Raw genomic sequence first — 22,132 nt, 5'->3', positions numbered from 1 at the left:
TAGAATACATTTTAATGTGCATGAATCATTTTAAAATTTAATTTTTTTCCCATTTCAATTTTTAATGGAAATTTTATATCACTATCCAAACTGCCCTGTGTTTATTGTACTGCTTAAGTACTTGAAAAGTAAATAGAGCAGTTCTATGGTTTGCGGTGTTTAAGGGCAGCCAAACCACTGGCAGAGCATGAGCCAGCAGGGACATTGTTGGAGCTGCTGCTGGCTCAGGACTGGATTTTTGGGAACTCCTCCTGTGGTGGCAAAGGAAATATTTCCCTCAGTGGGATTTCTCCCTCTGTATTCGATTTCAGTGTCCAGGGAGAGTGAGGGCAAGGAAGTGGGCAAACAGGTTTTGCTCACAGTGTGTAAATAAAGCAGAGTGTTTGCTCAGTACATGAGTTAATATCAAACAAAGTTCCCAATCTCATAATTCCACTGTTATCTTCTCTCTCTGTGGGTCATTTTAGCCCACTGACTTTCAAAATGTTCATTTGGGGTTTTGTAAGAGAACTTAAGTTCCTGTTCAGGTAACATTTGGCAGCAATTCCACTTAAAAATAAACTATTTTAAGTTGATTTTGTTATCTAAAGCTGTGTCGAGAGGGGTTTCGATTAGGGAAAAGCTCTTCCCCCAGAGGGTGCTGGCACTGCCCAGGCTGCCCAGGGAATGGGCACAGCCCCGAGGCTGCCAGAGCTCCAGGAGTGTTTGGCCAGGGATGCCCAGGGTGGGATTGTTGGGGTGTCTGTGCAGGGCCAGGAGTTGGCCTCATGATCCTTGTGGGTCCTTTCCCACTTGGGAGATGCTGTTGGGAAATTGAAATATTTGCAGTGTTTTCTAATGCACAAAAATTAACACCACATGTGTGAGTCACAGGATATACTTCTGACTGCAACCTGTGTAGTATTGCCTATTCTTCTGGTTTACAAAGAAAAAGAGGAGAAACACAAGCCCAGTGACTTGTGGAGGTTGGTGGTGACAGAGAATCTCCCCATAACAAAGTCACAACCATCTTGCAGGACAGCAGCCATGAACAGAGTTTTCCTGGCAGCTCCTCCTAAATGATGGTTATGCAAGATCCTGGTTGGGTCCAGTGGAAGGTTACCCTGCCCGCGGCAGGATGTAGAACAAGATAAGCTTTAAGGTCCCTTCCAGGCCAAACCAGTGATTCAGTGAATTTGCTGAGGTATCAGTCCTTCCCCAGCCCCCCATGTGTCAGTGGTGCTTATATTGCTTTTCCTCTGCACTCCAGATTTAGTCCCTGTTCCCCTTCCCACAAGGGCTGTGTGTCCCTCCAGCCCCAGCCCCATGTCTGTTCCTGGTGTGGCTCTTGCTGTGCAGGTTATCTCCGGGAGGGCTTCCTGGCGGTGCAGCACGCGGTGGACAGGGCTATCATGCAGTACCACGGCGGTGCCAGCTCTGCCAGCCTGCTGGAGAACATCACCGTGGTGGTGCAGCGCTTCCCCTTCCCAGCCTACGTCAACGACCTCTTCCTCCTGGCCATCCAGAACCAGCTGCCCCTGCTGCTCATGCTCAGCTTCACCTACACCTCGCTCAACATCGTCCGCGCCGTCGTCCACGAGAAGGAGAAGAAGCTGAAGGTGAGAGCTGGGATGTGCTCCCCTCCCTCTGCAGCTTTCCCCAATGGATGATGCCTTTGGATTAGGAACAAAATCCCTGCTGGGTGTGGAGCCAGTGAGCAGGATGCGGGGATGGCAGCGGATTAGCGAGCCCCAGGGAAGAATGTTGCTAATCCTGCTGCCATGAGGAGGCTGGGCTCTCCTTGCCATGCAGCCCGGGGTGCTGGACCACAGGGTTGGTGTTTCTCCAGGGCTGGGAGAGAGGGCAACATGCCTGGCTTCCAGAGCTTGTGGATTCAAGAGTTCAGGCTGTTTGAAGGAAGGTTTTTGCCTTTTGCATGTAGAGACCTGTTGTGCGTGTGCTGTGGGGGCGGCTGGAGCTCGGCCACGTGCTTACAACAGCAGGGCTTGGCTTCCCCCAGGCACTGGCTGTCCTGCCCTGTGCTGGGTGGCCCTGGTGGCACCACTGGCACCCTGCTCTGGGTTTGGGCTCAGCTCAGCTCTCTGGGAACTCCTCCAGTGTGACAGCCCTTGTTTGGGGAGGTGGGGGACACCACACCATGCTGGTGGCTGTGCAGGACTGCTGGTACCTGGGGCTGCCACCTCCTCTTTGCTTGTGCCACGAGGGAAAGCCACCTGTGCCTTGCCCTGGCTGTGCCCAGGGAGTGTGGGTGCAGCTGTGGGTGACACTGTGACCTCCCACAGGAGTACATGCACATGATGGGCCTCAGCAACTGGTTGCACTGGAGTGCCTGGTTCCTCATGTTCTTCCTCTTCCTCCTGGTGTCCGTGTTCTTCGTCACCGTGCTCTTCTGTGTCAAGGTGAGCGTCTGTCCCCAGGCCACAAACTCTGTGCTGGCAAGGCACAGGGATGACAGGGCCACTCTGCCATGGGACTGTCCTGGTGTCCCAGGGCTCCTCCAAAGACTGGAGTTTGGGTTTCCTGGACTGAAATGAGCAGTGCTGGCCACAGCTGCATTCATGGCAGGGTCACTGCCCCCAGAGGGAGGTGGGGATGGGAGCTCCAGGGACACTGCATGCAGAGCAGGGCCACCCTGCTCCCACAGCCTCTGCAGCTCCTCGAGCTCTCCCCTCTGCGTGTGCCCACACCAGGGCAAGCAGGAGGGGACTCTCTGGGTCCAGGGTATCCCCTGCCCCTTAGATCCTGCATCACATGAAGGCAACCTGCGTTTCCACCCTCTGGAGGGGTCTGGGAGTTTCTGGGTGTCCTCACCCACCTGAGTTGGTCTCCAGCACTTGGAGAACATCGGGTCTGTGCTGCTGACACCACAGCTGGCTCCAGCAGCTCTGGGCTTCACAAGATTTTCTTGGCAGGTGAGCGAACAGGGAGCAGTGCTCACCAACAGTGACCCCACCCTGGTGTTCACCTTCCTCGCCGTCTTCTCCATCTCCTCCATCTCCTTCAACTTCATGGTGAGCACCTTCTTCTCACGAGGTGAGTCCCCCTGCGCTGCCTCCTTTTGTTACTGACACTGGGACTTGTGGAGGGGGCATTTCTTCCCATTTTTGGCTGCATTTTCTACACAGTGTGTGGAAAGGGATGTGGGTACTGTTGCTTCCCAAACCAGAGCAGGTCCAAGGGCTGGAGCCCTCTGCTCTGAGCCAGGCTGGCAGAGCTGGGGGTGCTCCCCTGGAGAGGAGAAGCTCCAGGGACACCTCAGAGCCCCTGCCAGGGCCTGAAGGGGCTCCAGGAGAGCTGGAGAGGGACTGGGGACAAGGGATGGAGGGACAGGACACAGGGAATGGCTCCCACTGCCAGAGGGCAGGGATGGATGGGATATTGGGAATGAGGAATTGTTCCCTGTGAGGGTGGGCAGGCCCTGGCACAGGGTGCCCAGAGCAGCTGTGGCTTCCCCATCCCTGGCACTGTTCAAGACCAGGTTGGATGGGGTTTGGAGCAACCTGGAATCGGGGAAGGTGTCCCTTCCCATGGCAGGGGGTGGGACAAGGTGGTCTTTAATGCCCCTTCCAACCCAGACCATTCCCTGGTACCAGCTCCTGTCTCAGGGCCTCATCTGGCTGGTTTGGCCCCGGACTCTGCTCTGGGATGGGCAGAGGCTTCTGCAGCTGCCCACCATGGGGTTGGGGCTGGGGTCAGGCTCCTGCCTTGCTGGGATGAGGGTGTGTCCCTGTGCTGCCCCTACATAACCGTGCTTAGTGCCCAAATCTGGAACGTCCCTGGGTGGGAAGCTGGTGAGCCGTGCTGGGTGGCCTCACCCTGACGTTCTCCCTCCTGCTTTTCCCTGTGCTGGCAGCAAACGTTGCAGCTGCTGCTGGTGGCTTCCTCTACTTCTTCTCCTACATCCCCTACTTCTTCATCTCGCCCCGCTACGACCTGATGTCCCACAGCCAGAAGCTGGCGTCCTGCCTCATCTCCAACGTGGCCATGGCCATGGGGGCGCAGCTCATCGGCATGTTTGAGGGGAAAGGTGAGCAGGGCCATGTGTTCCTGGGGAGAGCAGCATCCCCTTCCTGTCAACCTCGTTTGTGGTGGGGTGCCACTGCCTTGGTGGAGAGACATTGGACAGAAGAAGTAATTTCCTTCTTACTAGAGCTGATTGCTCCCATACCAGGGCTCTCTGAACTTGTGCCTGTGCCCCTGGGCTGTGCAAAGGACCATCCTCACTTTAATTACCAGAAGAATTCTGTTCTAATGGATGGGAACCATTGCATTTCCTCCTTCACAATATATATCTTTAATTTCTTTAATTTAAAAGAATTAATTTATGTAATTTAAAATTTAATTTAAATTTGTTGGTTCCATGCAGAGCCATGCATTTACTAGGTGTGGCAGTAGTGATTGGAGGGGTGATGCTGGAGAAGGGATCATTTCTTCCCAGGCAGTGGCAGAGAATGCCATGGAAGGATCCTGGTGGGGGGGGGAGCCTCGAGGGGTCAGTGCCTGTTTTCCCTCCATCTGCAGAGGATCACAGAGCCGTGCAGGGGCTCCTGGTTAGGGAGCAGTGAGCTGGCAGAGGGGCTGCTCTCTGCCAGTCCTGGAGAAGATGGCCCTCCTGGGGATGCAGAGGGAGCAGTGTCCCATGTGCCTTGCAGGGACTGGCATCCAGTGGAGGGACCTCATGAAGCCTGTCAGCGTGGATGACAACTTCACCTTGGCCCAGGTGCTGGGGATGCTGCTGCTGGACTCGGTGCTGTATGGTGTGGTGGCCTGGTACGTGGAGGCTGTGTTCCCTGGGGAGTACGGTGTGCCACAGCCCTGGTACTTCTTCCTCACGGTGAGCACTGCTTGCACCCCTCCCTGGGCTGGAGGGGCATCCCTGGGGACAGTCACCACTTCTGTGCCGTGCATTAGGCCACACAGATGGCCAAGGGTGGCACCATCTGGCCTCCAAAATCACAGGGCCTGCAGCATGTCCTCACTAAAGGCTGATGCAGCTGTTGATTTTTACTGGGGATGAAGGTCATGTTGGCTTTAGAGCTCTCTCCCAGCACTTCCTGGCATGCAGGGTGTTTTCAAATGTCTCCAGGCCCCAGCAAAGGCATTGGAGAGAAAGCCCAGGTGGGAGGAGCCAGGTGCAGCCATTTGACACCCCTGAGCGCTGCCATGCAGGCGGGCATGGCTGACCTGTGTGTCACTGCCAGCTGCCACATGCCAGGGGTGGGTGTCACCCCTCAGCTAAGCCACCCTCGCTCTGCCAAGCCAAACACTTGGCATCACCCTCTGCAGCTGCAGCTGCGTGGGCACTGCAGCTACGTGGCTGCAGGGAGAGTCTGTTCTGTTTGCATACTGGAGATGGATCCTTTGTTATTTGATAGAGAGGCTTTTCCTTCTCCCTTCCAAATTCCTCATCCTAGAGTGGTTTCACGCCAGCATCTCACTCCCTCTTGCAGTCAGACTGGGGAAACAGAGTTGCAGCCATTGACAAAAGCTGATTTTGCATCCAGGAGTTATTGAATTGTTATTCCCACCAGGATTTAAGGTCCCAAACACTTAGTTTCATTCCTAGAGAGCCATGTAAAAAAAAGGGGCTGTGACTGCAGCAGCTGGACCCCAGGCTGTATTTAGTGTTTTTCAGGAGTTTTGGAGGGGATGGCCATCCATGGGCTCTCCTGGGCAGGATGATGCTGTCTGAGTGATTTTACTTCTCAGTGGAATTTGTTCCATGGGGATGAAGATGGGGAAGAGCTGCTGTGTAAGCACAGCAGTCCTGCTGTAAGGGAGAGATGGGGGAGGGCAGGAGGAGCTGTTCCATCGTGTCAGCCCTGCTGCTGAAGATGTTCTGCTTGGTAATTCCCAGGCCGAGGAGAGCAGTCTGGGAGATCCTTGGGAGATGTCTGTGGGAGGAGGAGGGTGGCCAAGGCTGGGATGAAGAGATGGGCTCTGCCTGTGCCTGATTTCTGTCTCTCCCTTCCTCCATCAGCCCTCGTACTGGTGTGGGCGGCCCAGGACTGTTGTGGGGAAAGAGAAAGAGGAGGAGGAGGACCCTGAGAAAGCCCTGAAGAGTCAGTACATTGAGGAGGAGCCAGCTGACCTCGTGTCAGGCATCAAAATAAAGCACCTGTCCAAGGTACTGACTGCCCAGCAGGGCACAAACACACCATAATGTTGGTTTTGTAAAATCTGCTGCCTGCAGGCAGCTTCTGTGTCCTTGTGCTGCCCTGGGGCTGGGTATGGCTCTTCCCCAGAGCTGGCTGCATTTTGTGGTGGGATGAAGTGCTGTGTACTTAGAGGTGCAGTGACATCTGTATTTAACTTGTTGACAGCTGAATTTAACCTGAATTAGACCTGTTGTCTCCTGGTAACACCCCGTGAGCATCCCAGGCTTTGCCTGCTGGGTGGAGCTGAGGCACTTGCCTGAAGCACAGCACCAACTCATGGACTTCATCTCCACAGGTCTTCAAAGTGGGGAACAAGACAAAAGAGGCAGTGAAGGACTTGACAGTGAACATGTACGAGGGGCAGATCACTGTCCTGTTGGGACACAACGGTGCTGGGAAGACCACCACTCTATCCATGCTCACAGGTAGGAGTTTCCTGCTGCAGGAGCTGATGGCTTTACCCTTGAACAAGAGCCAGACCCTGTCTCTGAGGTTGGGGAGGGGTTTTTGATCTCCTTGGAGCACCTTCAGTTTCCTGAGCCATTGGCTAGGAGTGCCAGGGTAGTGAGAGGGGCACAGAAGGAGCATGGGGGTCCCTGCTCAGCCCTCCACAAGAGTGGGATCAGCCAGTGGTGAAATGGCAGCCAGGTTTTGTGCTGGAGAGCTGTGAGAAGAGACTGCTGTCCAGGATTGCTCTCTGTAGGCTTTGCCATGGTAACACAGATAAGGTGGATCTGCTGTTTGTCATTCTTGATCTGCTGGGCTCCAGGATACCTATTTTGGCACAAGGGACACGATGACCTTTGATTGTCCCCTTCTGTTCTCTATTGCTCTGAGCTGCTCCTGGCAGCTCAGGGGGCTCACGGGACCTTCCTGGAACTCTGCCCTGGCCCTGCCTGGCTCTCTGCACGGCTCAGAACCATCTTTGACCTGCCTGTTCCTCTCCTGTCTGCACTGGGGGCCAGTTCCCACCTGTGGGTGCCCTGCAGCCCGTCCTGTAGCAGGAGGAAGCTGCTGTCCCCCAGGCTGAGCACGAGACAGACCTGCTCTGGTTTTTGGCAGAAAACTGGTGGGGGAGGGATACTCATCAGGACCCTCCACATTTCCACTGTCTCCTTGCACTGGGGTCACCCTGAGCTCCCCACAGGTCTGCACTCCCCGACAAGCGGGCAGGCCTACATCAATGGCTACGAGATCTCCCAGGACATGGTGCTGATCCGCCGCAGCCTGGGGCTGTGCCCCCAGCACGACGTCCTCTTCGACAACATGACAGTGGAAGAGCACCTCCACTTCTATGCAGGGGTGAGCCTGGCACCGAGCAGGGGGACAGCCCTTGGGGAGGCACCTGGGCTTCTGGGGGTGAGATATATCAGGTGGGTCCAAAATGGTCAGAGGGCGGAACACCTCTGCTCTGGAGCCAGGCTGGGGGTGTTCACCTGGAGAAGAGAAGGCTCCAGGGTGACCTTGGAGCCTCTCGGCGTGACTACAGAGATTCCAGGAGAGGGATTTTGGACAAGGGCCTGGAATGACAAGACAATGGGGAATGGTTTCACACTGAGAGAGGGCAGAGTTGAATGGGATATACAGAAGAAATTCTTCCCCGTGAGGGTGATGAGGCCCTGGCACAGGTTACCTACAGAAGCTGTGGCTGCCTCTGGATCCCTGAAGGTGTCCAAGGCCACGTTGGATGGGGCTGGAGCAGCCTGGGATAGTGGAAGGTGTCCCTGCCCAAGGCGGGGCAGTTGGCCTAAATGATCTTATAGGACCCTTCCAACCCAAACTATTCCATGATTCCATGATAAGCAGAACAGCCCTTGCATCCCCTTCCCACCTCATCTGCAGGCTGGTGGAGGAGTGCAGGGTCTCAGTCAGCATAACTCCATGGAGCCACCCCTGCCAGCTGTGCCAGCTCCTGCAGGGGTGGGCAGGAGTCCAGCTCTGCTTCCCCACTTTGCTGTCTGAGTGTGGAGCCGGGAGTGTGGGGGGGTTTGGCAGCCCTGCAGGCGGGCTCATCCCTCCCTTCCCCTGTCTGGCAGCTGAAGGGATACCCAGCCTCCAAGTGTCCTGAGGAGATCACCCACATCCTGAGGATCCTGGGCCTGGAGGACAAGCGCCGCTCGCTGAGCAAGGCCCTGTCCGGGGGCATGAAGCGCAAGCTGTCCATCGGCATCGCCCTCATCGGGGACTCCAAGGCAGGTGCCTTTGCTGGGCCCCCCTCACACCTGGGCCACTGCAGCTCCTTGGGGTGGCTCCCAGGCTGTTCCTCATCTGCCCTGAGCCAGTGGGAGAGGCAGGGACAGCGGGGAGCGGGCAGGAGCACCCCCACTCTGAGGGCTGTGCCCTGAGGCTCTGCTGTCTGGCAGCTGCTCCCCAAGGTCATTGCTGTGAGGTTTCTCCTGGGCCCTGAGGTTGTCCCTCCCGTGCTGCTGGGCCTCCCCCAGCCCTTTCTGACCTGCTCCCCTCTCCTGAGTGCAGGTGGTGATGCTGGATGAGCCGACCTCGGGGATGGACCCAGCCTCCCGCAGAGCCACGTGGGATCTCCTGCAGCAGCAGAGGAGCAACAGGACCATCCTGCTGACCACTCACTTCATGGACGAGGCAGACCTGCTGGGGGACCGCATAGCCATCATGGCCAAGGGCGAGCTGCAGTGCTGCGGCTCCTCGCTCTTCCTCAAGCGCAAATACGGTATGGGAGCAGGGCAGGCTGTGCTCCGTGTGCTCTCCTGGCCAGGGAGGAGCAGGAGGGGTATAGAGAGCAGGGAGGGGATCCATTGCTCCTTGCCTGATGGCTGGTGCTCCCCGTCCTGCTGTTCAGCCTCTCCTGGGGCCCATCCCCACGTTTGCTCTTGCATCGTGTCCGTGTCCGGAGCAGAGCGGTGCCTGTGCATCCCTCTCTGTCCCAGCCCCCTGCCCAGGCTGGGATTGACCCTCCTCTCCCTCTCTCGTGGCTCCCTCCAGGGGCTGGGTATCACATGGTGATGGTGAAGGAGCCCTACTGCAACCTGGGCGAGATCTCCCGCCTCATCTGCCACTACGTGCCCAACGCCACCATGGAGAGCAACGCCGGGGCAGAGCTGTCCTTCATCCTGCCCAAGGAGAGCACCCACAGGTAATGGCATTGTCCTCTGCTGCCCATCCCTGGGGGTCCCTTCTCTTCACACCCTGTCTCACAGGCTTGCTGGAAAGGGGAGCTGCTCCCTGCATCAGCACTGGTCGTGGAAAATGGGATTCAGTTCCTCCTGTAGTGCTGAGGGTGGCACACACAAGGCAGGATGTTCTGGCTCTGAAATCAGATCTACAGACCCAGGAAGTCAGGGGAGCTGATTGTCTCCTTCTGCTCTGTTCTCGTGAGACCCCTCCTGCAGTGCTCCCTTCCAGTCTGGAGGCACCAGCGGGAGGATGGGGAGCTCCCGGAACAAGTCCAGGGAGGCCACAGGGATGCTCCAAGGGCTGGAGCCAGGCTGGCAGAGCTGGGGGTGCTCACCTGGAGAGGAGAAGCTCCAGGGACACCTCAGAGCCCCTGCCAGGGCCTGAAGGGGCTCCAGGAGAGCTGCAGAGGGACTGGGGACAAGGCATGGAGGGACAGGACACAGGGAATGGCTCCCACTGCCAGAGGGCAGGGATGGATGGGATATTGGGAATGAGGAATTGTTCCCTGTGAGGGTGGGCAGGCCCTGGCACAGGGTGCCCAGAGCAGCTGTGGCTGCCCCTGGATCCCTGGCAGTGCCCAAAGCCAAAGTGGATATGGTTTGGAGCGCCCTGGGATAGTGGAAGCAGGAGGTGGAAGGGGATGGTCAGTAAGGTCCATTCCAAACTCAAACCCTTTTGTGTTTCCATGATTCTGTGATAGCTGAGGCAAGAACAAACAGCCAGTGGAGCCCAAAGTCTGCCCTGGGGGACAGGGGTGTGCTCAGTGCCAAGGTCAGCCTGGGGGTGGATGCAAGACTCCAGCCAGCAGCAGGACTGATACCCAGAGGGTCTTTACCCCTGAGTGCCCCTCCCACGAGTGTCAGTGTCTGATGTCTCCCTTCTCTGCTCAGGTTTGAGGCCCTGTTCACGGAACTGGAGCAGAGGCGGGAGGAGCTGGGCATCGCCAGCTACGGCGCCTCGGTCACCACCATGGAGGAGGTGTTCCTCAGGTAGATGCAGGGGTGACCAGTGCCCATGTGCTTTGGTGATGGCCAGCACAGCCCTCCGGGGCACTCGTTGGCTTTGGTCTCTGGTCTTTGGCTTCCCCAGCTCAGAAGAGCTGTATCCTGCCTGGATCTGTTTCATCACCTGCTTTCCCTCCTGGCACAGGGTTGGGAAGCTCGTGGACTCCAGCATGGATATCCAGGCCATCCAGCTGCCTGCTCTGCAGTACCAGCACGAGAGGCGCTCCAACGACTGGGCCATGGATGACTCCAGCAGCCTGAGTGGCATGACAGACATGACGGACGACAGCGGCGCGCTCATTACTGAGGACTGCTCCAGCATCAAGCTCAACACCGGGGTGAGTGCTGGGGGGTCAGTGCAGCAGGAATGGGGAGATGATGTGTGAAGGGAGGGGCTTGAAGCAGGGCTACCAAGTGGAGCCTCCCCCACAGTTGCTGTTGTTGCATGTGGTTTGGAACCACAATCAAATTGAAAGTTCAAGTTGGAATCTGCATCATTAAGAAAAATGATTTTTAGGGTTGATAGGGTTACTCTTTATATTAATTTTGGGATCCAAGTTGCTCTTCAAGGTGATCCAATGTGGTTTTCCACCTGCTGTTGTTCTGTCGTTGGGGTTTTCCAGAAGGAAGATGAGGAAATCCATCTTCCTTCCCTCGCTAGGCTCGTGTTCCAGTTCCCTGGCAGCCCTTCATGCCCCGCTGCCTCAGCGCCTGTGATCAATGTCCCTTGTCTTCCCAAGGGCACGTCTCAAAGGCAGAGGGGGAGGAGGATGTTGCTGGGTTTGAAAAGCACAGAAGGTGTTGGCAGGGGCTGGGCGGGGCACTCGCAGGTGCTCACCCGGTTGCCCTGCAGTAATCCTGTTTGGGAGCCTCAGCTGCTGGGAGGTGGAGGAAGGTAAAGGTCATGGCTAAAGCTGCTTTTAACACCTGAGATCTTGAAGTGACTGTGACTCGTTCAGAAGCCATGGAGCTGGATGAGCTGGAGCTGGGCAGCTGCCCTGCTAATCCCTTTATAGGCTTAGCTGGAGAGCAGACTCTGCTGCAGGCTGGCAGGTGCATAAAGGATGGCGGTGGTTTGGGGTCACTTCCACATCAGCTGCATGGGGTGACGTGTCCCCAGCTGGCAGGGCTCACCGTGACCCGGCCTCTCCCCTCGCAGTTCTACCTGTGCTGCCAGCAGTTCTACGCCATGTTCATGAAGCGGGCCATGTACAGCTGGCGCAACTGGAAGATGGTGGCGGCGCAGTTCCTCGTGCCTCTGATCTTCACTGCCTTTGCCCTCATCGTGGCCAAGACCTTCCCGGGCCCGCGGGACTCGTCCCAGCTGCGGCTGACGCTGGAGCCCTACGGGCAGACCATCGTGCCTTTCTCGGTGTCGGGTGCCATGGGGCTGCCGCAGAGGCTGGCGGAGCAGTACACGGAGCTGCTGGATGCCCAGCATCAGTCGCCACTGGAGGTGCTGGGTGAGGGCTCAGGGAGTGCCCCTGGAGCAGGTGGTGCCTGGTGGGGTGTCCAGGGCCACTGGTGTGGGTGGTTTAGATCCCAGCTGTGCCATATCTGATGCTTTTCTTTCCTGTGTGGGAGTGTCGCGTCATTGGCAGGACCTCTCCTCATCTGAGCAGAGCTGTCTTCTCCACAGCCCCGTGTTTGTGGCCACTGGAGCAGAGTCCCCAGGGAATGGTCGCGGCCCCAGTGCTCCCAGAGCTCAAGGAGCTTTGGATAACACTCTCAGGCACATGGTGGCATTGTTGGGATGTTCTATGCAGGGCCAGAAGTTGGACTTGATTATCCTTGTGGGTCCTTTCCAACTCATGAGATTCTATGGATCTGTGTTTCTGTGATGAGGACTAGGGTGGGCCACCAGGGCTGAGTCTGCTTGGGGTCTTTTCCAGTTGTCCTCAGTTAACAGTGGTGTGATGGACCCGCCCGTAACAGCAGTGGTGTTTGGCAGGTGGGCTGGAGGAGTACCTCATCTCCAGAGCCTCCGAGGAGGGAGGAGCCTTCAACGAGCACTACATTGCAGCCGCCTCCTTCGAGGCCGCGGGGAACCGCACGCTGGTCACGGCGCTCTTCAACAACCAGGCCTACCACTCCCCGGCCACCGCCCTCATGCTGGCTGACAGCGCCATCCTCAGGGTGCTGGCAGGCCCCAACGCCTCCATCACCGTCACCAACTACCCCCAGCCCCGCAACATCACCGAGAAGGCCAAGGACCAGCTCATGGAGTACGTGTGGTGACGGCACAGGGCTCGCTTTCCTGCTAGGGCTCCCATGGGTGCAGCTTGGCCTGGTTGTGCTGGAGTCAGTGAAGAAGCCAGGCTGGAGCTTCTCAGACCCAAGTGTATCTGTGATTGCACTCAGGAAGTCAGGGGGGCAAAGCTGTGCAGATGATTTCCCTGCTGAGCCGGGCAGCCATGTCATCCCATGCACATCTCAGAGTTGGCTGTTCCCCTCCAGATACTGGCTGGGGTTAGTTTTCCTGGGTGCCCATAGTAGTGGAGGCCATGTTGCCATGCTCTTCACAAAACCCCACATCCAGGGCCTCTGAACCTCACCTAGACCAGAGGGGCCATGTCTGGGACCTCGCCAAGGCAGCGTGGAGGTTTGTGGTGTGCAGGGTGGGCTGTGCCTGGGGGATGATTGACTCCCTTGAGTGTTTCTTCAGCATGTTGGCCAAGTGTAGCCTCTTCAAGGAACCCAGTGTGGGTGTGCTGGCCACAGTTTTCTCAAGAGTGGCAGCAGAGGGGCAGGTGCTGATCTCTGCTCTCTGTGACCAGAGACAGGACCCAAAGGAACGGCTGAAGCCGTGTCAGGGGAGGGTTAGGCTGGAAATCAAGAAAAGGTTCTTCCCCCAGAGGGTGGTGGGGCACTGCCAGGCTCCCCAGGGAATAGTCCTGGTCTCAAGGCTGCCAGAGCTCCAGGAGCATTTGGACAACACTTTCAGGGGCACACAGGATGGGATTGTTGGGGTGTCTGTGCAGGACCAGGAGCTGGGCTGGATGATCCCTGTGGGTCCTGTCTAACTGAGACTACTCTATGATTCTGTGCTGTCCTTGTGTAGCCTCAGCATTGGTTGGCTGAGGTGTCCCTGCCCTAACATGTCCCCCTGTCCCCACAGAGGCCAGACTGGCTTTGCCATTGCTATCAACCTGCTGTATGGGATGGCCTCTCTGGCCAGCACCTTCGCGCTGCTGCTGGTCAGCGAACGCGCCATCAAGGCCAAGCACGTCCAGTTCGTCAGCGGCGTGTACGTGGTCAACTTCTGGCTTTCTGCCCTGCTCTGGGACATCATCAACTTCCTCATCCCTTGCGCTCTGATGTTGGTGAGTCACCCCTGGCACCCCAATGCCCTCCCCATTGGTGGGATGCTGGGTTCTGCTCCTCGGGGATGTGTGTGGGTGCAGGGAGAAGGACAGGGCCACTGGCAATGTCTCTGTAGAAAGGATCCACTAGAAAGCTGTCCCTTGGTCCTGCTGGGAGCTGGACCACGGCCAACCAGCTGGGGCAGTGTCCTCTGGCAGTGTCCTTTGTCCTCCCTCTTGCTGCTGGGACTAGAAAATGTTAAATCCATGAGATGTTGGAGAGGAATCCCCCAGATCTCTTCTTCATCCCAGTCTGCAGAAAGGGCCTCCCCTGGGGACAGCCATGGGTTGCTGGTGGGTCCCATCCATGAGGAGCTGTCTGGGTCAGTCCAGTGCTGATGTTACCCTGGGCCACTGGGACAAGGAGACATCGCCTGAGGTCAAGCCAAATGTACCTTCTGCCCGCATTGCTGTGCCCCAGGTGATATTCCAAGCCTTCAATGTGCAAGCCTTCACCCAAGACAGCCACCTCGTTGACGTGATGCTGATCTTCCTCCTTTATGGCTGGGCCATCATCCCCCTCATGTACCTCCTCAGCTTCTTCTTCTCGGTGGCAGCCACGGCCTACACCCGTCTGACCATCTTCAACATCCTCTCTGGCACCGCCACCTTCCTCGCCGTCACCATCATGAGCATCCCAGGTGGGTCACTGCCCTCTACCTGCCCAGCCATCACCAATAAGGTCCAGCCCCCAGAAGGGCTCTCTGACCCCAGGGCTGGTCCCACAATAGCCATAAAACACTGCAACAGTCCATTCTCACTCATTAAATGTGACAAAATATGTTTGGTTTCTCTCTAAACTTCATGGCTTTTCAAGTATCAGGGTTTTTTCTCCCAAACCAGCAGTCTCTAATTCATTGATCCACCTGTTCTCTTTCAGAACTGGGCTTGGTGGACCTCTCCAAAACCCTGGATAAAGTTTTTCTCATCTTACCCAATTACTGCTTGGGCCAGTGCATCAGTGACTTCTACCAGAACTATGAGTTCATTCAGTTCTGCACCTCCTCTGTTGAAGCCATCTTCATCTGCAAGGCCTTCAGTGAGTCTCTACATCCTCACCTGGCCAGCCCCCACAGCATCACTGGGGTGTTGTGTGGGGTGGATGGTGGAACTGGGCAGTGTCATGGGGCCTCTGCCTGGGCAGTAGCTGCAGGTACCATTTTAGAGCAAAAACTGGGCAGCATATTAGGACATACATAGGAAAAAATTCCTTAACTGGATCACCTTACTCATGATTTGGAGGAAAAATGTGTGCTAGGGGAAGTTTCAGAGATGAGTGAAGAAATCCCAGTCCCAAGATTGGTGTCCTCAGCCTGCCTCCAGTGGGCATCTTCTGCCAGATCCCTTCCAGACCCAAATCCTCCTGTGGGAAGCATTGGGAAGAGCTGTGGGCAGGGAGCGAGTGTGGGATGAAGATAAGCCTGGAAAAGCTTTGGGCTCACAGCTTCCTCTGGAGTTTATCTGCCCCTCCCCAAAGTGTGGATTGATCCTGGAGTTGATTTTGTTCCATCTTTCCTCAGATATCAGTTATCAGATGAACTACTTTTCCTGGGAGACCCCTGGGATTGGGCGGTACTTGACCTCCTTGGCCATCCAGGGTTTCTCCTTCCTCTTCCTCCTCTTCCTCATCGAGACAAACCTTCTCTGGAGACTGAGAACTCTGGTCTGTGGCATCTGCAGGCGGCGGAAATGGGTGAGTGAAGCACGTGGGAGGGAGCTGTGCCCTCCAAGCCCAGCCCAGGAGTCCCTGTGAGCTGGAGATGGGCCCTCATCACCTACATTATCTTCCCAGGGAGCATCCCTGGAGCTTGGAGGAGCCAGTCCTGTTAAGTGTATGGATTGGCAAAGGGAGTGAGGCATCTCCAGAGGGATGGATCCTCCCAGGGTTGGGGACACTGGAGGAACCCATTCATCCCCCAGCAGCCAGGTGACACAGAGTGTGTCTTCCCCCTGTGTTCAGGTCGCCCTGCTGAACAGGGTGTCTGTGCTGCCAGAGGACAGGGACGTGGCAGATGAGAGGAAGAAGGTTTTGGAGTCACCACCAGAACTGCTGTCGTCTCTCAGCAGCCCTCTGGTCATCAAGGAGCTGACCAAGGTGAGGCAGGGTGACCTGAGCATCCTGCTGCCATCTGAGCCGTGTCCTCCCGGGCCTTGCCGTGCCATCAGGCAGTGACATGTGGCTCGTGTGTGGCTCCTCCAGGTCTATGACAGCCGGGAGTCCCTGCTGGCAGTGGACAGGATCTCCTTGGCTGTCAGCAAAGGGGAGTGCTTTGGTCTCCTTGGCTTCAACGGAGCGGGCAAAACCACCACCTTCAAGATGCTGACGGGTGACGAGAGCATCACCTCGGGGGACGCCTTTGTGGATGGCCACAGCATTCTGGCCAACATCAAGAAGGTACCCAAGGCTGCAGGGGCGAGGGTGGTGTTTGCCTGGGCTGAGCCACCTTGCAGGTGCCTCCAAGAGGACATGGTTGCAGTTCCAGAGGCAGGGATAATAAATATCCCAGGGACATTGTGTCCTTGGCTGGCTCAGCTCTCCATTATCTGACCATGAGGAAGCAGTTTCCTCTCCACTGGGATTATAGATGTGATACAAACGGAGACCAAACCTGATGAGGGTAGCAAACCCTCCATCAAAGGGTTTTACCTCCATAGCTGGAAATGTGGAAAATATTGGAGGATGGTCTCTAAAATGAGTGTATCAAACCTTTCCAGAGCTCTGCTAGGGGTGTCCTTGCTGGGAATTGGCCACTTCCTTTGGGAGAGGAAGAGATGAGCAGGGGTTAGACTTTCGGTCCAGTCCTTCCTCTACCACTGTCCCAGACTTCACAGAATATTCTGATTTGGAAGGGACCCACAAGGACCATCAAGTCCGACTCTTAAATGAATTGGGATCTCAGGCAAGGTCAGACATGAAGAACATTCTTTGAGAGCATGCCCCAAATTGCTTCCTTCCCTGAAACTGCCATCTCTCATGCTCTTGTCCCTGCAAGTGAGCAGGACATGGGGGAGGTACCAGCCCTCCAGCACTTTCCTTCTTCTGAGAGCCTGGGCACCCCAAGATGGTCCATCACAGTGAGGAACCAGCTTGGCAAAGGCATTGTGAGCCCACTAGCTGCTGTCCAGAGACACATCTGTCCATCCCTGTCAGCCCAGCTGCTCCAGGGGGCATTTCCCTCTCATTTCCCCCACGGTTTCAGAGCTGCGGCTCAGTTCCATCGCTCGGGGAGGAGCAGCAGGGCCCGTGGGTGCCCAGGCAGCCCTGGCTGGGAGCCCTGCCCGTGAGCTGATTGCCGTGTGCTCCCCTGGGCACAGGTGCAGCAGAGGATCGGGTACTGCCCGCAGTTTGACGCCCTGCTGGAGCACATGACGGGCCGCGAGACGCTGAGCATGTACGCGCGGCTGCGCGGCATCCCCGAGCGCTACATCGGCAGCTGCGTGGAGAACATGCTGCGGGGGCTGCTGCTGGAGCCGCACGCCGACAAGCTCGTCAGGACCTACAGGTGAGAGCAGGCCTGGCCAAACCGCTGTCCCTCCCCTGGTGTGCTGCTCCCGTGCTCCTGCTGGGGCTCTGTCCCCGTTCCTTGCTCCCGTTTTCAGCTGAGCTTGGTGATCTCGCAGGTTGTTTCCAGCCCTAATGGTTCTGTGATTCCTCTGCAGCGGTGGGAACAAGCGGAAGCTGAGTGCTGGCATTGCCCTCATTGGTGGCCCCCCTGTGATCTTCCTGGACGAGCCCTCCACTGGCATGGACCCCGTGGCCCGGCGCTTGCTCTGGGACGCAGTGACACGGACACGGGAGTGTGGCAAATCCATCATCTTCACCTCCCACAGGTGACACCTGGCTGGGCAGGGCTTGGCATAAGAGATCAGGGAGAGTGGTGGGATCCAAGGGATGGGACACACCTTCAGGGCCTGCAGCCAGTGGCTGGCTCGACCCAAATCTTCCTCCTCAAAGAGTCCAGAGCTTCAGTCCCTCCTCAAAACCTCCAGCCGCTTCCCAGAAGCTTCTGCTTGTGTCTGGTGTTTACATGCCCAGAGAAGCTGTGGCTGCCCCATCTCTGGGGCCATGCTGGACTGGGCTTGGAGCAGCCTGTTCTAGTGGAAGGTGTCCATGTCCGTGGCAGGGGGTAGAACAAGATGAGCTTTAAGGTTCCTTCCAGCCCAACCCATCCTGGGATTCTCTGAACAAGTCCTCTCCTTCCTGCAGCATGGAGGAGTGTGAGGCACTGTGCACACGACTGGCCATCATGGTGAATGGGCAGTTCAAGTGCCTGGGCAGCCCCCAGCACCTCAAAAGCAAGTTTGGTAGTGGATACACCTTGCTGGCCAAAACCCGGAGCGAGGAGGAGGGTGAGCTGCAGGCCTTCAAGGCCTTCGTGGAGAAGACTTTCCCAGGTACCGTGAGCTGCTGGAGTGGTTGCCCCCGGAGCAGGGGCAGGGTGCTGGGTGTGAACTGCAGCACCTTCCCTAACACAGAGCCTCTCCCTGCTCCATTCCCCAGGCAGTGTCCTGAAGCATGAGCACCAGGGCATGGTGCATTACCACTTGACCAACAAGAACCTCAGCTGGGCACAGGTAAGGGGGCACTGGGAACCCTTCTCCTGCCCCTTCCCATGTTCTTGGTGGTTTGCTTTCGGTGGTGCATCCTCCCCACACTGCATTACACTGTGGAAACCTGGCATGGGTGGGCACAGCTTCCCCGTGCTGACTGCTCCCTGCTCCTGCCCCTCAGCCCCAGGAACCCCCTGGCAGTGCTTCAGTGTGGTCCCACTGGGGCTGTGGGCAGTGGCTCTCCCCAGCCACTGATCCTGAGGGGTCCTAGCCCAGGGACACCGATAAAACCCCACAGTACAGATACAGTATGTAACCCTCTGCATACAGAATACAGGGTTAGGTATAGAGCATACCTAGTATAGCTCTCTGTATATACTGTCTACATGTACATTATCTATATGTGAATACATAGAGAGATATTCATAGTATATAGATAGTTTTCATATTCAGATCTAAGTGTATATATATATATGTGTGTATATATATATATATGTACATATCTGTATATTACATGCACTGGATGTAGTGTATATCATATACTTTAATTGTATTTATACAATATATAATATATACTCAATAGGGTATGTGGTATAGGTAATACTCTATAAGATTATATACTCTATATACTCTATATCAAGTATATAGTATAGTCTATAGAGTATATATAGAGAGAGTACATAGTATACAGATTATATTAAAACTATGTATAGGATTATATAAAAACTAGAGAGTGAGTTTATCAATATGTATATCATGTAGTTCAATATAAAAATTATGTGTATGCTAGATACGGATAGTTATGTATAGTGTATATAGTATCCTGTTATTTCTATATTACGTAAATATTTTATATATATAATGTGTTAGCAGAAGCCTTGGGCAGGGATTCAAACCCAGATATGTGTGTGTATATATATAAATACATATATACATGTATCTCTATGTATATATTTGTATATATGTATATATGTGTGCATTTATCACATATAATTGTGTACAACAATCATATCCATAGCATATGTTTTAAAATGGTGTCAGATGCTCCTGGCTTCCCCCCACTCTCCTGCCCGGGAAGGTGTCATTTTCCTGGGTCTCTCTGGAGAACAAAGCTTTCTCTGCTTTCCCTGCCACAGCTGGGAGGTTCCCTGTCACAGTGGGTGCTCCCTGTCACAGTGGGTGCTCCCTGTCACAGCCTGGGGCTCCCCTGTGCTCCTGGGAGTCCCCCCACACCGAGTCATGCTGCCTCCTGTCCCTGCCCTCCCTTGCAGGTCTTTGGGGCCCTGGAGAAAGCCAAAGAGAAATATCGCTTGGAGGACTACTCGGTGAGCCAGATCTCCCTGGAGCAGGTCTTCATGAGCTTCACTCGCTTCCAGCACTACACAGAGGACAGAGGGAAATGAGCCCCTGGTGCCCTGGCACGGACTGGCCCTCAGCCTATACATAGTATATATAGAGACAGTAATTTATATATCGGCGTGTCTTAAATACTGTATCAATGTAAACCTTCCCAGCGAGGGTGAGGGGATGGCAGCTCTGGCTCCGGGTGCGTGGGTGTGCGTGTGTGTGCGCATGTGACACTGCCACTCTCCAGCCTTCTTCATCCATACAGCAAAAAAACTCCACCCAAAAACCCGGGAGAGCCTGGATGGGTGGAGAGGGGCGTTGGACTTGGGATGGCAGAGGAGGAGGATCCCCTGTGCTCCCTCCTCCCTGCTCTCGCTCACACCCAGCGGGACGCGCCCCGCGCTCCTCACCCGCATGTCCCTGTGTTGTTTGGTGGTTGCTCGTGGTTTAGCAGGAGGCTCTCACATAGCTCAGATCCAAACCGTCCTTGGGGCAGCAGGATGTGCTGGGATCACCCCTGGGAGCACTTTGTGTGCAGCCAGGGGGGCACAGCTCAGCTCCTGTCTGGCACCTGCCTGGCATGGAAAGAGGAGGCTCTGTCTCCTTTAAGCGCTAGGGAAAGCTTGCCAAGCGTGGCTTGAGGAGCTGGCTCTGGCCCCAGCTGTGCAGGGGGAGCTGTGGTGCCAGGAGCTGGCTCTGGGTGAGAGGTAGCCATGGAGCAGTGCCCAAAGCTCGGCCTCAGAACAGCACGTGATGGGCAGGGCTGGGAGCCAGAGCTGGGGGCAGCGAGGGGTGCCCAGGGACACTGCAGGGACGGGTGAGAGGTGCCACAAGGTCCCTGGGGACGCTGTGGGTTGAGGGAGAGGTGCTGCAGGGTCTTGGCTGTGCTCTGTGGGATGGGTATGAAGCGTCACAGGGTGCCCAGGGATGCTGCTGGCCTCAGTGCTGTGCCCATGCAGGGGCTCTGCCAGCAGCACAGCCCCACACTGTGCAGTGCAGCCACAGGACCAGCTTGAAGCCAGCGATGCCCTCGCTGTGCCCATGTCCTGCTGAGCTCACCTCTTTACACCCCACACAGCTCCAACCTGACCACATCTGTCCTGCATCTGCCTCCTCATCCCCTCTGCCCCTGACCAGGCTGTGCCAGCAGCAGGCAGGAGCAAAGGCCCTGTCCTGCCCCTGCCTGGCTCCAGGATGCTGCTGGGCACCAGCATTGCCCAGCCTTGCCTGGGCCCAGTTGGAGGAGGCAGCTCCTTTTTGGAGTTTCCCAATGACTGGGTTGGGGTTTTTTTTGTTTGTTTGTTGGAAATCTGTGTTGATTCTTGTCTGTCCTTAACTAGTCCCTGTGTCACCTGGGGCAGCCCCTTGGGAGCTGCCCCATGATCAATGCAGAGCTATTTGCACTATAGTACTACACACAATTGCACATAATTAATATTTATGGCAAGGGGGGCTGATTCCCTCCCAGTGATTGCATTGTCAGGGGTTGGGTTATATTTTTGGGTTGGGTTTTCATTTTTTTCCTTGTGACTGACTCATTTATTCCTGTTCAATTTCTTTCCTTTGCCTAATGTTGTTGTTCAGAATAATGGTGCATCATGTTACTAAGAATTTCCCTGGATCTTAAAGATGTGTGCTTTTATTAGTCAGCAGCCAGCAGGCCTGCTCTGACACCTTGGAGTCCTGTGGAGTTGCTGCCAGGGAGGGATTGCACCCTGGGAGCATCCTGGTGGGCAGCAGAGCCAGCCACTGCCAGGGCACCATGCAGGGGGAATCCCAGCAGCAGGGACTGTCCCAGGGAGGGAAGAGAAAGGGGGGATGCTTTTAGCTGGGAGGATGGGCTGGCAGTGCCCTGAGCACAGCAGCAACTGTTCATGTTGGCTCTGGTGCCCCTGCAAGGCTTGGTGCTGGGTGGGGACACGGAGGCAGCTTCCCCCCCTCCCTGCCCATGCTGCCATGGCAGAGCTGGGGGAGAGTCCATGGCAGGGATGACATCCCCTGGCCCCAGCCCTCCATCCCTCTGGGGCCACCCTGGCCTGAATGAAGGAGGTGTTATGGAAGCAGCATTTCCCTGTCCCAGGGCTGGCACACCCTGCCTGGCAGCGAGGCAGGCACTGTGGGCTGTGCGTGGTGCTGCTCCTGATTTCAGTCACAGCCACAGTGCCTGGTGTGCCAGCCTGGGGCTGGGAGCAGGACCAGGAGTGCTCCATGGGCAGGTGCCAGGGGCACAGCTGCTGCTGGCACTGCTCTGGCCTCCCAGGTGGGAGAAGCAACACAGCTCCTGGCCAGCTTCTACTCCCCCCTGGCTGCAGTGTGGTTGTTGTTCCCCTCATAGGAATAATAAAGATGATTTTTTTTTCCAGTGGGTGTTTCCTGGCCTCCTTTCGAGTCAGACTCTGTTCAGCCTGTGCTGGCCTTCTGCTCTCTGCCTGGGGAGAAGGGCATGGGGGTAGAGGGGTGTCCTACAAACCAGAAGGAGAAGAGCTCAGTCTGGCTTGAAAAGCCCATCAGCTGAGGAGTATTTTTTGTAGAAGCAGAAGGTGGGGTCCCCATTCTCTTT

General features: G+C 56.1%; 1 protein-coding gene across 2 annotated transcripts in view; it reads left to right on the top strand.

The window, feature by feature from the left end:
- ABCA3 (ATP binding cassette subfamily A member 3) overlaps positions 1–21,934 on the top strand; it is a 32,310-nt gene extending 10,376 nt beyond the window's left edge. For both annotated transcript variants that reach the window (XM_063171326.1, XM_063171327.1), the window contains exons 6-31: positions 1,339–1,598; positions 2,283–2,399; positions 2,913–3,033; positions 3,854–4,027; positions 4,653–4,834; positions 5,981–6,127; positions 6,454–6,583; positions 7,306–7,460; positions 8,195–8,350; positions 8,634–8,844; positions 9,117–9,267; positions 10,199–10,297; positions 10,458–10,650; positions 11,472–11,775; positions 12,264–12,537; positions 13,431–13,635; positions 14,096–14,315; positions 14,555–14,713; positions 15,195–15,367; positions 15,635–15,769; positions 15,875–16,069; positions 16,990–17,177; positions 17,335–17,505; positions 17,882–18,069; positions 18,176–18,249; positions 19,497–21,934. In XM_063171326.1, coding sequence (XP_063027396.1) covers positions 1,339–1,598; positions 2,283–2,399; positions 2,913–3,033; positions 3,854–4,027; positions 4,653–4,834; positions 5,981–6,127; positions 6,454–6,583; positions 7,306–7,460; positions 8,195–8,350; positions 8,634–8,844; positions 9,117–9,267; positions 10,199–10,297; positions 10,458–10,650; positions 11,472–11,775; positions 12,264–12,537; positions 13,431–13,635; positions 14,096–14,315; positions 14,555–14,713; positions 15,195–15,367; positions 15,635–15,769; positions 15,875–16,069; positions 16,990–17,177; positions 17,335–17,505; positions 17,882–18,069; positions 18,176–18,249; positions 19,497–19,628 — 4,514 coding nt within the window. In that variant the 3' untranslated portion in view covers positions 19,629–21,934. The remainder of the gene's footprint in view (positions 1–1,338; positions 1,599–2,282; positions 2,400–2,912; positions 3,034–3,853; positions 4,028–4,652; positions 4,835–5,980; positions 6,128–6,453; positions 6,584–7,305; positions 7,461–8,194; positions 8,351–8,633; positions 8,845–9,116; positions 9,268–10,198; positions 10,298–10,457; positions 10,651–11,471; positions 11,776–12,263; positions 12,538–13,430; positions 13,636–14,095; positions 14,316–14,554; positions 14,714–15,194; positions 15,368–15,634; positions 15,770–15,874; positions 16,070–16,989; positions 17,178–17,334; positions 17,506–17,881; positions 18,070–18,175; positions 18,250–19,496) is intronic.
- Positions 21,935–22,132: the final 198 nt, after the last annotated feature.

This window comes from Melospiza melodia, chromosome 18 (assembly GCF_035770615.1).
Source record: "Melospiza melodia melodia isolate bMelMel2 chromosome 18, bMelMel2.pri, whole genome shotgun sequence".
Lineage (NCBI taxonomy): Eukaryota > Metazoa > Chordata > Aves > Passeriformes > Passerellidae > Melospiza > Melospiza melodia.
This window is presented reverse-complemented; position numbering and strand designations above follow the sequence as displayed.